Raw genomic sequence first — 15,555 nt, 5'->3', positions numbered from 1 at the left:
ACCTCCTTTCTAATCTTCTCCACAATAAATTATTATGTAGGCAGAAATTTGCCTGAAATCTCTCTCAGCCCCTTTTATTTTATGGTCCTTTGGTACTTGAAGTTATGCTCCTATTAACTTAGACTTACTTTACTAATTCCCAACATAAAAATAAAAATTTCAGTAAGTTCATTATGAAATATTTTCAAAAGAGTACAAGCCCAATGTTCCTTATCTGCCTTCATACCCACACTTTAGCCCCTAAGGGAGCCGCAGATGACGCAGGGGTTGAATTCATCAAGTTATTGAAGTTAAAAAATTAATTGTATAAATAAGTTATGTTGAATTGTTCTATACTTAAATACTCACAACTGTGATTTCAATGTGTATCGTAGGAATGAAAATCGTGCATTGGGGCAGACAGCTGCCTACAAATTCCATTCCTTTAACGCTTCTATGGTACAGTTGACCCTGACTGTAATCAACCTCACAGAATGGTAACACTCCTCTAACAATTTTAGTGTTAAGTGACAACATGCTTGCCAAACTCATTGCCAACAACTTTTGAAAAGAGATTCAGATATGTCCCTTAATATCTTAATTTACACCTTGGCTTTGGCATGGCATTCATCATGCTGCTTTTTGATAAGTACAGTCCAGTTAGCCCTTTTCCCTCACTCTTGTACCCCTGAGCTATTTCTTACCCTTATATATTTAATTATTTTTAAAGACCTCTTTTAATCTGCTTCTACCACTCTTTCAAGCAGAGTGTCCTGGTCTTAATAACTCACTGTGAGGATATTTTTCCTGTAAACATTCAGGGTCTTGGAATCTTTAACAATTCAAGAACTAGTGATATTTTAAAGCAGACTCAAGTACACACAATGTAAAGGAAAAGACATTTGTCCAACCGAAACTTCTGGTCAAGAGGACATTGTGGTGAACTACGTATACCTGTCTGGACACGCCCCCTGCTGACTGCTCCTGTGGCTCCTCTCACAGACCCCTGTATAAAGGTGATGGAGGACTGAGCCCGGCCTCTCTGTCTCCAGGATGTAGTATGGTGGTCACTCACTGCTCGTTCCTTCTTCCAGTCAATAAAAGCCGATATCTCGCCTTTACGTCTCAGAGAGAGTTATTGATGGTGCATCAGACATGGAGCTACAGTTTCTGTCACAGTCATGGCTCAGGCTTAAACACAATAGATTCTGCAGATGATGGAAATCCAGAGCAGTATACACAAAATGCTGGAGGAATTCAGTAAGTCGGACAGCAGCTATGGAAATTAATAAACAGTCAACATTTCGGTCCAAGTCCTTTCAGTCCTGATGAAGGGTCTTGACCCAAAACATGTCTGTTGATTCATTTCCATAGAAGCTACCTGACCTACTGACTTCCTCCAGCATTTTGTGTGCGTGGCTCAGAATGAATTGTTTTTAGGTTCACACGGATGGTTTTTGGGCAAGAGAAGGGAATTAGGGGTTAGATTTTGGTTTAGGGACAGGATTGTGGGGAAATTAGAGGCCAGGCTGGAGTCTAGTACTCCACTCTGCATTTGAAGGACAATGACGCAGATGTGGGACATCCACGGTCAGATGTCAGGCCAGCAGACCAGTGAGAATGAGGGCTAGTGGCACTTCCTGGGTCAGTGAAATCAGAGTTCCATGTAGGCAGGCGGTATAAAAGACAGTGACTCTCTAGGTACGCGAATCAGTAAGACTGGAATTTGAGGCCTAGTGTTCAGGATCCAGTCATCCGCAAGTCTAGAGTTTGTGGCCTAGTATTTGGGGTCCTTATCCAGGGTCCTCCTGGGTCAGTGCCAAAGAGTGAAGTCCATTGGTCAATGGGAAGTCAGCAGAAGACTGTGTCTGTGAGTCTCTGCAAGTCCATTGGGGAAGTCGAAGCCCACTGTTTGCAAATCCACGAGTCCACAGGAAGCCGAAGGTGGCCTGTTCCGAGGGTGGAGGACTGTGTATATGCGTGGCTGAGTGGGTGGGAAGGAGGATCAGGCCTTGTTTTTCTGTTGTTCTGTTGCTTGATGTGTTCTGCCAAGCAGTGTGGGTGTGCTATATTGGCACTAGATTGCGTAGCAGCACTTCCAGACTACCCCATCACATTATTAGATTGTGTTGGTTGTTAGCGCAAATGGCACATTTCACTGTATGTTTTGACGTCTGTGTGAGAAATAAATGAATCGGAATGATTCCCTATTGTATATGTAAACGGTACATTGTGCAGAGTTTGTTGTGCATATTGCTGAGGAAGCATTTACTGTGCACAGTCCAAGAGGAATTACTGTATCCAGAATTCTGCGTAGCACTTTTCCCATAGGAAGTGGTGTAATAATCCTCTTAGTGTGCTGCTACGTGTAATGAATGATTTTAATTTCACCTCCCAAGCAGTTACCCGAGTTACATTTGCAGTGCTGAAACAGGGTGGTTAGTCTACAGTTAGACACCTTAATAACAGCTTAGGCCTCAAACTAGATTAGTTAGACTAAAAAACAGAACAAATGAAAAAAAATTGGTGGCTGAAGCAACACATTTGTTTGGTTCTAAAACTGAACTGGCATGAAGCTTTGTGTTGCACTGAAGGAGAAAGTTTCCTGCGGGTAAAGAAAAAGAACGGATTGATTGTTAGATTAACTTTAGTCACAAAGTGTTTTTTATAATAACCATTGTGACAAACCCTCTACAGTTATATTGTATTCACAGGTTTATTGTCATGATGGATGTATCTTTGACTTCTGGAATCCCAGCTAATAGTTATTTATGTGTCTGGCAGCTTTTATGCATTTGGCAGGTTTTATCAGGTAGTCCTGAAGAAGGGTTTTGGCCGAAACAATGACTGTTTATTCATTTCCATAGATGCTGCCTGACCTGCTGAGTTTCTCTAAGACATTGTGTGCGTTGCTTTGTCAGGTAGAAAATTGTCTTGGTTATCCAGTGCTAAATTTGGCGCAGTAGATTGTCAGCTACCTATTGTGTTTCCCCTCACTTGAAGGGACCAAATGGCAGGATAGTGTAAGGTAATACTCTTGCATTTGTTTAGCACTAAGCTCCAAATCTAAGTATTTATGCTGCATGTTGGTGCCTTTGGACTTACCTTAAGGTAAGTCGCAAATTTTTTCTGGGATGTGATGTGACCAGGTTTCCTTGATCATGTCTTATGAGGCAAGGATTTCAGAGATGCAATTTAAGGGGAAAAGGCTGATATTCACCTTGATACTCAATGCTAGGTCTCTCCAGAGAAATCTTAGGGGCTACTTGGTCAGAGAGGAAGAAGACTTATTCAAATCATAACAGGATGATATTTCACATGAGCTGTTTCTGGCCCATCATCTCTGTGCTGTTCCAGGTAAAGTGATCCAATTAGTTCCACTCTCCTGTTTCCCTAGAGCATTCTTGTTTTTTTTTCACCTTTTAAATATTGTACATGAAAGCCCTATAGCCATTTTGAAGTCTACTATTGAATCTTCTTCCACTGTTCTTTCAGTCAGCGCATCCTGGATTATCATTTGCTGTGCAAAAAGAAAATGTTCTCTCAATGTTTATGCACTAGTCACTTTAATTCTATAACGTCTGGTTCTGATGCACTAGAACATTCTTTATCAAACCATGGTGATACCAATAGACATTTCAATGTTTTGTTTTGCTATATTAAAGTTGCGAAAGAGAGCTGAGAGGTGGAGCAGGACAAGAGATCTTCATTCATTCAGCATCATTTCTGAACAGTAGTTGGAGAAGGATCTGCCCTGGCAAAAATGTAGAGAGCAGCTCCATGTTGTCAATGCTAAATCTGTCAGTCTGAAATGTACAAATTTCTCCATTGTAATCCTTCTGCTAATTGTGTAAGATTTCAAAGATGAATTTCTTAATCAGTTCCTTGTTAGTCAAAGTTCACAAAAATGTCCATAACTCCAGGTGGAGATATGATTTTTCCCATCAAGTTTGTAATAAAATTGTAACAGGCTTCATATTGATGAATGGTTTTCTTGTTAACTTCTTGTGTCCTTTCGCTAAGGTTATTAGTCTCCAAGTACCACTGAGCGAGAAGTACAGTAGCTTGAAATCCCACACCACCGGGTTCAAGAAAGAGCTACTTTCTTTCAACCACTCAGCCCTTGAACCTACCTGCACAACCCTGGTCACTGCCTCAGTACAGCAACACTATGACCACTTAGCGCTATAGAGGACTTGGTTTTTTCTCCCTTGTTCTAATTGTGTTCTTTCTTTATAATTCTATCCAACAATGTTTAGAAACATAGAAAACCTACAGCACAATAAGGCCCTTTGGCCCACAAAGCTGTGCCGAACATGTCCCTACCTTAGAAATTACCTCGGCTTACCCATATATGTTTCTAAGCTCCATGTACCTATCCAGGAGTCTCTTAAAAGACCCTATTGTATCCGCCTCCACCACCGTCACCCGCTGCCCATTCCATACACTCACCACTCTCTGTGTAAAAAAAAAAAACTTACCCCTGACATCTCCTCTGTACCTACTTCCGTGCACCTTAAAATTATGCCCTATTGTGTTAGCCATTTCAGCCCTCGGAAAAAGCCTCTCATCATCTTGTACGCCTCTATCAGGTCACCTCTCATCCTCCATTTAATTTCTGTCTTTCTTATGAATGTTATGTCTTTGATGTAATGTACCTGGGATTTTTCTTCTGTGCCTACATGTGCTTGAGCATATGACAGTGAACTTGTCTTTGACATTGTTAGCAGAATCGGCACTCAGAAGGACTTCTGAGGAGCAACGTGAATACTTCAGCTGTACCTTCAAGTTGTACTAATGCAGGAATCACAAAAACAGAGCCTTTGTTCTTGACAATTGTTCTGTGGAAATCATAAAACCATTATCTCTGGAAGATAGGTTCAAAGTGCACAAAATATTTGGTTAAACTACAACTATAACCAACCAATCAAATAACACCCTTGCTCTTTAGGAACATTTTTAAGGTCTTGTTCATGCTTAATGACTAAATACCTGACGTGGCTGAACTGGCCACCAAGTCAGGTGGATGCAGATTTGAATCCCACTTCAGAGATGTGAGTTCAAGAATCAAGCTGATGCTTAAAGAGAGGTGCCTTCCAAATGAGGTGGTCGATGATGAGGTGCTGAACTAAAATTCCAACATCAGCTTCAGGTATTTTTCTGGCCAATCTCCATTTTTCCAATAAAAATAATTGAAGTAGCTAAGTTGGCCACTATCACATTGTTATTTCTGGGATGTTCCTGTGTGCAAATAAGCAATGTTTCCTCTATTTAATAATTTGCACACCTTACTCATGGTGATTTGATTTAGGATGTTCCAAAGTTGGGAAGAGGGTTGTGCAAGTCTCAGTCTTCTTTTCCATAATTGTGCTTTTCTTTCTTTTATTTGCCCAGGACGATCTCATCAGAAGACAAGCTGATCCTTACAATATCAACCGATGCGTGTGAAGGGAGGGGTAATTTTGTCCGCTATCTAGAACATGTTCAAGCTGTGATAACTGTAAATGCCACTAGGAGAGGAGCCCTGAACATTAACATGACTTCGCCCATGGGCACAAAATCCATTCTGCTCAGTCAAAGGCCAAGGGATGATGACTCCAAGGTGGGTTTTGATAAGTGGCCTTTCATGACAACACATACTTGGGGAGAAGACCCCAGAGGAACTTGGGTCCTAGAACTTGGCTTTGTTGGTGACACTGTGCAGAAAGGTGTGCTCAAGGAATGGACCCTGATGTTACATGGGACTCAAAGTGCTCCTTACATAGACCAAATAGTGAATGATTACCAGTCCAAACTGGCCATGTCTAAGAAGGAGGAGTTGGAGGAAGAATTAAATGAAGCAGTGGAGAGAAGCTTGAAGAATCTGCTGAAGAAAAACTATCCTCAGTAAACACTGCATGTCAGTCTTACATCCCCCAAATCGTACATCCCAGCTGCTTTGTGATTTAAAACTACTGAAAGTAATGTTTCCTGTAGCAAAATCATCACACCTTCTCGCAATTTTAAACTCATCTGTTGTATATTGTCAGTAAATAATTAAATTTAAATGACAATTTTTTACACAGATAATGTAATTCTGCAAATTTTATGTACAGTTTGTGACACTGTAAAAGAATCTTGGTGTGTGAAATTTAAAAGTCAAATCTTGCAAGCAAAGCAGTGACAGTTTTTCTTTATATTTTTGTGGTAAATGTTTATATAAAAAGGTGTGTTTCCAATTTACAGGCAATGGTTTGAGCATATTTTTGTAGCTTACCCAAATTAAAAGCAAACTTATCTTGGCTGGCAAAAGCACTTTACATTCTGAATGGATAACACTGAGTCATACACACCCACCTCCTTCATTGCCAATTCCCTATGAAATGAGTTATTCCTCTACTATGCAATCGTACAAAATCAAGCCAATAGTGCATTAATAGATTATTATTTAATGATCAAACTTGGCACATATTGTAATTGTGGGTACCTACTTTATTTTGTGCTCTGTTATATTAAAAAGAACATAACCAAAAGTCATAACTTTGAAGATGAAAGCCTGGCTTTCTAATTGTATATGTTTGTATATTCAGCCAAAACAGTGGTATTGAATATTAGCACAGAAATTCTGCACATCATTTATAATGCACTACAAAATTGCGGGTAGATAGGGTCATAAAGAGAACTTTTGGTTCATTAAATAAGGCACTGAGTGCAGGAGTTGGGATGTTATGTTGCAAGTTGTTTAAGACATTGGTGATGCTGAATTTGGAGTATTATGTGTAGTTCTGGTCACCTACCTACAAGAAAGATATCAGTAAGCTTGAAAGAGTGCAGAGAAAATTTGCAAGGATGTTGCCGGGACTTGTGAAATAGGGTAGGGTTAAATAGATTAGGACTTTATTCCCTGCTCATGTTGGATGAGACTAAGTTATAGATATTGGTTGGAAGGTGAAATACTTAAGGGGAATTTGAGGGGGGACCTTCTTCACTCAGAGGGGTGGTGTGAGTGTGGAATGAGCTGCTAGTGAAAATAGTTATTTAAGAGTAGTTAGGATAGATACATGGAGGGTTATGGTCCAGGTGCAAGCAGATGGAACTAGACCAAAGACCAGGCCAGCACAGACTAGATGTGCCAAGGGTTCTACAAGTAAACATTATGACTCTATACACCGACCCCTGCACTTTCATATCAAATGCTATTACACTGACTTTGGTGAAAAATTTATAATTCATGCATTGCATATTTCATTGAACTAAATTCCCTTCCCTGACAAAGGGCCTAGGACGTGAATCATGAAATGTTTAACTTTATACAAGTGCTGCCTGACTTGCCGTGTTTTAATTCAAATTTCCATTACCTTGCTTGAAATAGAACAATCTCAGCAAGCATCTGGAAAGGGAAATGGAAAGGAAGCAAGCAATCCCAAACTCTTATTAACTGTAGAAGGGAACCCAACCTCACGATTCATCATTTAGAAAAATGGATCAGCTCCCTCCACCTACCTTTTTTCCATTGTCCTTTGTGCAGCAATCTCAGAGGTATGATCTTTAGTTAGCAGAGTTTCAACATTTGTTTGGGAAAGAATATTCCAGGTTTTTACTACCATTTCTGTGAAGAACTGCTTCTTAAAAGCACCACAGAATAACACAGCTCATATCTAGTTATATATCACCCCTACTGTTCTGGACTCTCTTGAGGAGAAAGGATAAGTAGAAAGAAAGAATCATCTCTTTTAAAATGCCTTAAGCTTCTTAAGTAGACCATAATCTACAGCACTCATGGTCTAGATTTGCACCCTATTCATCATATGAAACATGAATTCCCTCACTGTCAGCACTTCCTGGCTGTGTTTACCATCTACAAAATGCATTGCAGTTAGTTATCTGCATAATCTGGTGATTTTGAAATCAGCAACCTCTATCAGCAAGAAAATCGAGGGATAGGTACACAGCCACCTACTGGCTGCCATCCATGTCATTTATAATCGTAACCTGAGAATATATCTGCTTTCCTGTAATATTGTCTAAATCCTGGAACTTTTGATCCAACTGTGAGAGTCCCTTTCTAGTTTTACATATAGAGATGATGTGTTTAACACCTGTTTCTCCATTAATGCAAGCATAAGAGGTAGGCACAGGAGGTGACTACATAGTCCATTTAGCTCTCTGTGCCATTTGGCAAGTTACGGCCGAGCTTTATCCCAAACCCCCTTCTGCCTGAATTCCTTAACTCTGAAAATTAGCTTTGGTTATGGTGACAACTATGCATCCACATCTTTCTGGAGAAGAGGATTACAAAGAGCAACAAAACACGTGTTTGACGTACTAAATGCTCGACTCTTTGTCCCGTGGCCCTGCGTCCTTCGGAAGACTTTAGAAGAGTTCTCAATTGAGAGACTGGAGACAAAATATTGACACTCTGAGATGCAACTCGATTGCCATTCCTGTTACCATTATGGCAGCAAGCCTTAACTAATTGCCTTCATAAATCATCAGAAAATACTTTTTCTTTAGAGGGAAAGATTAGCTTTATTTGTCACATGCATATCGAAACATGTAGTGAATGCATCATTTGCATCAATGGATATCTAAATCTAAGGATGTTCTTCACTCCTTTACTAAACCATTCTCCAGATTTTAAATGATATGCTTACCAACTGCTATAATCTTCTTTTCTCCTGAGGACCCTTCTAGAAATAGCTAATACGTTACGCCCAATATGAGAGAAAGGAAGACTGACATTTACAGTATATAATGTTTCTCATGGTCTCAGGAAGCCACAGATATTTCACAGTCAGTTAAGTACATATATTTGAAATGTGGACAGCTTTGTAATATCAGATGACACAATATTTAATGAATTATATTAGAAATGACATTTAACAGAAAATCACGGACACCACAGTAAGAAATGCTCAACTGTTTAGCTAGCATCTGTGAAGGGATGCTATTGATGTTGTCTGTTAAGCACCTCCTATATTTTGTTTTTTATTTCATCTTTCCAGCATCTGCAGCTTTTTTTGCTTTTATATTAATGTTGGTATTAATACAGGACTACTGCAGTTCCTACCTTTTTTAAAGTTGTGAAATAAGATTTAATAAATCTTGTAAATTCACCAGGAATTTTCCCATGAGAGCTACTGGATTGGGAAAACACTGCAAACTGTTCATTTATTTCTTCAAGGAAACTTGCTATTCTTTCCAGTCTTGCATTTACAGAGTAGCTTAAGCCACTAAAACACTATTAAACCAGTGCAATTCTTTTCAAAGTGTAATTGCAGCATTAATGCAAGAAAAACAGAATCCTATTTTCAAAGCAGAATCATGCAAGAACCGATGTCATAATGGACACAGAATTTGATTTTGCAATGTTAAGTATTGGATTAACATTTGTTAATGCACAAAATAGAGCCTTGCTTCTTCAAAGTCCACATATCGAAGTGGAACACATTCATGGAACATAAACATGTACGCTTAATAATTTATTGACTGCACTTCTGTCAGTGTGGCATTTCCTTAGTACTGCAGAGAAAATGTCAATCTATACACACAATAAACTGGCCAGTGTGGAATTTTTTAAAAACGTATAATTTCAGGTTTGCATAATTTTCTTGCAATGTATTAGTATACAACCTTAATTTGATGCTATTTAACCGAAATAATCAGTTGACTTGATTTGCAATAAGGCACAAAAACATCAATCGTGCCACTAATTAAAATTAATAGAACTGAGAAATTGGAAGAGTGGAGCAAATGATCAGCTATATAGGAGCTCTGACACCAATAGATCAGAAATATAAAAGTAATGCAAATAACTTCATCAAAACAAGTAAGCCTCAACTGGTTTGATTTATTATGTTTTGTTTTACAGAACACATTGATCACTGGAAGAAATTCATTGATATTTTTATTAAGGATATTTAAAACACATAAAGCAATTAAACTTCCTAAACTGTTTCTATCACTACACTGCACACTTGACCAATTACATTAAGCCCTTTAATTGTTCTTAAGTATTCCTAGAAAAGGTCTGTTAATATAAATCCATATTTATCTTATTAAAGTAAACTTAAATTCCTTAAGGAACTAAAGGTGAATTACAACATGAAACAAGATTCTTTGAAGATATTAAACTGTGTCATCTATATTGTCTCTATATTTCCTGATGTTTTCTAAGAAAATCATCAAAAATCAGTCATTTTCATCAATAGCACTCAAAAGTTGTTAACTGCTAATCTATCTTTTGGTGCTAGTACTAACTTAATTTTTAAGAACAATTTAAAGTTTGTTGTTATAAAATTACAGTTTTTAGCTCTATTCGGCAAATTACAATTTATAAAAACATACTTATTTTAATACAAATAACTTAAAGTTTCTTTGCTTTCCTATCCTGATTTGCCTTTTCGACAGTGGTTTCAACAATTGTGGCGGTTTCTTCATAACCTTGCAGTTTATTGTCTGTAAATGTCTCAACTGCTTCAATCACTTCTATTTTTTCATAATATTTATACCTCGGCTCCTTTTGTTGCTTCTTATCTGATGGCAGTGGCTGTGTTGGCATGGTAATCCTGGGTTGTTCTGCACCATCTTTCTGTTCTTTGTGACTGCTAATAAACTTAGATCCCAAATCGTCAGGGGCACTCGGATCAGGGTGTGGCTCAGATTGCCCACTGATAGGTACTGGCTTATTATCTGAGATTTGTGAGGGTTCTGGCATTGGTTGTGGTGAAATTGGGGGTGGTGCTGGTGGTGAAAGTGGTTGCTTTTTCGGTTCTCTGTCAGCATCTGATATTTCATCATCTTGCTCTTTATCTTCAACCTTATCTTCATCTTTCTCAGTAGTGGAGTCAAATCCTTTTTCTCCATCACCATTTCCATTGTAGCTTAATGGTGTAGGTAGGTCTGGTTTGGGTTGAATGTCCATGGTACCTAGATGGTGGTCATCATCATAAGTTACGGTAACTTGACTTCTCGCAGGAACTGAGGCACAGAAGAATGGATCCGTATAACTGGCTTCACCTGTAACCAGCACACGGTGCCCTTTGGCGTAGAACTCTGCTGCAGGAACTTCTGGTTTCCTGTACTTTTTCATCCTCTCCCTCACTACATTACACAATGCATCATAAACCCTACTTATCTGTGCTCCATCTGGTACATCATCCAGGGCTACATCCCAGACTCCCTCTTTATCCTCATTATCTTCCACATTTCCAGTTTCTGAATTCTTTTCCAGCACCTTTTCTTCTTCACTGGCACCTGAGACAGGACATGTTTGCTTTTAAATTATTTCCTTGAAAATGGCTTTTGACTTGTGACATGTGACACAATGAAAAGGCACATACATAAAGATAATATAATATTGTCCTGAATATTTTACCAATTATTGAATAGCTTTAATGAATCATTTTTAAAATCAAATAAGGGTAGAACTAATAATCAAGTTAGGAATAAATCTATACTTATTTATCTAACAAAACATTACAGCTTATATTGTACTCTGTATAAAACTTACTTAAACATTAACAGGAAGACATTCGATCAATCAGAAGAAAGCTAGGCCATAAAAGACAAAGTTATGAGCATTCTATAGAGCATCTTAAAAGAAGAAGAAAAAGGTTGAGAGTGAGGAATTCCATAGCTGGAGGTATTGTTCAATCAACTAATGTTAAAGGTGAACAAAAATGAAGGAATGAAGGCACTAGAGTTGCAGAATACAGAGAGTTTTTAAACTATTTATCGGAAAGTGAATGTAAGTCTGCAGTCTCTGGGGTAGTGGATGAATAGGACTTTGTACATGTCATAATATGGGCAGCTGGGACTAGAGTGAGATCAAGTTAGTGGAATGCAAACAAGGTGACAAATTTGAATTCATTAGAATAATCAAGTTTAGAGGGGAAAAAAGTCACAGTTGACAGCTTTAGATATTGACGATCTAGAACTAGGTGGCCCATGCATTAATTTCAAAACCAGTCAATGTCATACTGCCAGTGAAAGAAGTTTAAAAGAAAACATGATATAAAATTACTATAAATAATACCAAAGTATCAAATCTAGCTTTTACACATGCAGGTGACCTCTACGGTATTATTAGAAAACTATTCATGTCACAGTTTTCCATAATGGAAACCTGATTTCCCACTGAATCCATGTTATGCGTGGAGATGTTTTCTTGAAGGATGATTGTCACCACAACATAATAATAGTACTGAGGGTGCTGATTCATGGCAGGGTGTTGTTGGGGTGGGGTGGGGAAGGATATTAGTGGCACTTAAGAGATTTGCTGTGGAAGCTGACAAGGCAGTCTCTTATGTGGCCAGCAGCTGTGTTTAAACACACAAGTGGCTGCAGATGCTGTAGTAAGGTGCACAGCTCTCCAATGTCAAAACTTTGAAAAAAAAATTAAGTTTTATATCCAGTAAAATTCCTTTGCGTGGTTTTTCAGGCTTTACAATTTGGACCTGAACTACCCGACCTGTTCCAGACATCTTGAGGGTAAGTAATATGAATAATGCTTGAGAAAAATACTGTTAGACAACAAAATGAACCTATTGTACCAAAAAAAACACATTCTCTGTGCATGCATCAAAACACGCAAAATAGAAAAGATAAAAATAGACAGAATTTGTTGGTTCTTTTATATTTTGTGTTTTTATATTTAATTTTTAGTAATAGTTTTATTATATTTTTATCAGATAAACTCCAGAAGAGTAAATATCATTACACGTCTTGGACCTTTGGATAGTAATTTGTGAATTCTGGAAAGAAGATAATGTCGGAGATACTCAGCAGTCGGGCAGTTCCTGTGAAGAGGTAAACAGAACTAAAGTTTGAGGCCTATGACAGGTCATGAACCTGAAGTTATGTTACTCTCTCCATAGATCTTGCCTGACTTGCTGGGTATTTCTCATATCTTCTGGTTTTATTGCAATTTCCCAGTATCTTACTTACTTTTAGGTGGTTCATTTGAGTGGCGAGTGACCAAATGTTTCTGAGCACTTTCTACTGTTATTTGTCATGTTGCTATCCCACCTAAACCTGAATCCTAACCTCTCTCAAATTCAGCTGTCATTATCCCCTAACACTGTGGCAGTCTCTTTTTTTGTGCTATATTCAGAGAAGTAGCTAACAGACAAAACTTGACCCCAAGCACCAAAAGGAGACATTAAGTAAAACCTTGGTCAAAGAGCAAAGTATCACAAAAAGGAGGGGGTGGAGGGAAGGAAACTTGAAGACAGGGAGTATATTCCAGTATTTGAGACATGGCTGAAGACTGCTCTGGGAGGACTTGGAAACTATGAGATGAAGTTTCATTTTTTTTCCGGGGGGGGGATGGGGGAGTCAGGAAACAAAAGGACATTATAACAGCTGGAGAGGACATGATCATTGGGGGTTTAGTTTCAAAATTTAGATCTGTAAAGACAAAGGCACTGGTTGAAGAGGAACAGGTGTGAATTTAGATCCAGGTATACATGGAGTATCAGTTCTGAAGGAGAGGCCGATGACAATTCCCTTCTCCCACTATCACCGCCTCTCACTTGCTATAAGAGAGAGCAGCATGCTAAATATAATTCACTTATATTTAAACCGATAACTGTACAGAATGCAAAGAACTCCATGAGCTCCCAACGTCAGGAAGAGCTGTGAGATATTTGGGACCCTGTATTCCCAAATATACTGTAGTTGGATGACTGCAGAGTGACAAAATGAATTGCACTGGTGAAAAAATATTTTTAATGGCTGTCCTTGAGATGGGGTTAGGACCTTTAGGGCCTCTGTTTCCAAATCTACACCTGGTCATGATGCCAGTGCAGTGAAGGTACGTACAGGAGAGAAAATTTCAAACATCTGAGGTGCAAAGGGACTTGGGAATCCTCGTGCAAGATTCCCTAAAGGGTCATTTGCAGGCTGAGTCAGTGGTGAGGAAGGCAAATGCAATGTTAGCGTTCGTTTTGAGAGGACTAGAATACGAAAGCAAGGATGTAACGTTGTGGCCTTACAAGGCATGGGTGAGGCCTCTCTTGCAGAATTCTGAACAGTTTTGGGCCCCTTATCTGAGAAAGGCAGACATCCCACCCTGCAAAAACTCATCTCAGGGAGGTAGCACCACCATTTCATGGAGGTAGCACTCCCGCCCCTGCAACCTCATATTCCCCCACCCCACCGACGATTGACCTCCAAGAGTGTGTGTAATACTTTGTTTAGTGATTTTGTCTAATCTGTAAACCAAGTTGGGTATATTCAGAAAATGTGACATTAAAATATGTACTTATGTTATATTATATTAACATGGTGTTGATTTTTTATTCTATTACAACTTTAAGGAAGTCTACAGGGAGTTTGACCTCATCATGTAAGACATCAATAGAGTAGCTCCTTAGCAGATGGCCAGCTAGTTTAAATAATGTTAGCTATGCTAATGAACGAATGACACCTGTTAAACTCACCTCAACATGTCTTTTACAGTCATTTAACCCACCATGGGCAATAGAAAAGTCACTGTTGCAAACAGGCAGCAAGCAACACTGTCATTATTTTTGAGGTCGACTGTAAAGCCCGCCCACAGAGAAAACTGATAGGTCTACTTAACACGAAGAGAGACCAATCAGGATGCTCCCTCTCGCTCTCACTCTTCCTCTCCCTCTCAAAAATAATCGATTTCCGGGATATTGTATATAATTTGCAGGCATCAGGGAGCCGCTATCAATATGTGGGAGATTCCTGGAACTTCCGGGAGAGGTGGGATGTCTGGAGAGGATGTGCTGACATTGGAGAGGGTTCAAAGGAGATTCCCAAAAATGAGTCCGGGATTGAAAGGCTTATCGTATAAAGGATGTTTGATGGCTCTGGACTGTACTCACTAGAATTTAGAAGAATGAGGGGGGATCTCATTGAAACCTATTGAATGTTGAAAGGCCTCAATAGATTATTACAGAAATATAGAGACACTGGTGGCATCTTCCTTACTAATTTTAATCTTACCTTTGCGCTCTGGAAAATCTTGTCCAAACTTGTATTGAGAACTTGTTGCCAAAGGGCTTGTGGATTCCAATCTGAAAAATGAAAAGCATCTATTTTGTCGTTGGAAAATGGCTGATACCTCCAGAGATGCAACTGAGTAGCACCTCAATCTACATAACACAATCAGGTTCCAGCTTGGCGTAAGTAGGAAGTGTGGGAACTGGATCATGGGGCTCAAACTGATGTGTTTATCATGTAATTTTAAGGATCCAATCAAATTCTACTTCGTTATTTATTTAACCAGTTCCTCTACCAGATTGTTCATATTTTCTGCTACATGAACACAAGTTGGATCTTACTCCAAAGTTGCTTCTTTTATCCTCTGTCTCGAACCCCCATAATCAAACAGGAATTCAATGGGGTGCTGTTTACAACGGCTACTAAGGACTCAACTGTAAGTATCAAAGTTTATAATGTATATAGTTCAAATTGCATTAATTGGTACAAAAAACAAAATGGGACAGAACCCCAAATTGCATATTATGAGTGGGTTCTACCTGACTGGCAGGAAACTGGGCATGGATTAAAAAGCACAATAGGCAAACAAAAAGCTCACGACAATGAAAAAAAAAACATGTT

At 38.8% G+C, this 15,555-nt stretch overlaps 2 protein-coding genes across 2 annotated transcripts in view; one reads left to right on the top strand and one right to left on the bottom strand.

The window, feature by feature from the left end:
* Positions 1–6,201, top strand: part of pcsk2 (proprotein convertase subtilisin/kexin type 2) — a 71,932-nt gene extending 65,731 nt beyond the window's left edge. Inside the window, exon 12 of the mRNA XM_073051257.1 lies at positions 5,374–6,201. Coding sequence (XP_072907358.1) covers positions 5,374–5,869 — 496 coding nt within the window. The 3' untranslated portion in view covers positions 5,870–6,201. The remainder of the gene's footprint in view (positions 1–5,373) is intronic.
* Positions 6,202–9,788: 3,587 nt separating this feature from the next.
* LOC140730588 (filensin) overlaps positions 9,789–15,555 on the bottom strand; it is a 30,401-nt gene continuing 24,634 nt past the window's right edge. Inside the window, exons 6-7 of the mRNA XM_073051256.1 lie at positions 14,938–15,008; positions 9,789–11,214 (exon numbers count right to left, since the gene is read on the bottom strand). Coding sequence (XP_072907357.1) covers positions 10,325–11,214; positions 14,938–15,008 — 961 coding nt within the window. The 3' untranslated portion in view covers positions 9,789–10,324. The remainder of the gene's footprint in view (positions 11,215–14,937; positions 15,009–15,555) is intronic.

The sequence above is a fragment of the Hemitrygon akajei genome, chromosome 7, assembly GCF_048418815.1.
Source record: "Hemitrygon akajei chromosome 7, sHemAka1.3, whole genome shotgun sequence".
Lineage (NCBI taxonomy): Eukaryota > Metazoa > Chordata > Chondrichthyes > Myliobatiformes > Dasyatidae > Hemitrygon > Hemitrygon akajei.
The sequence above is the reverse complement of the archived record's forward strand: the minus strand, read 5'-3'. Positions and strand labels throughout refer to the sequence as shown.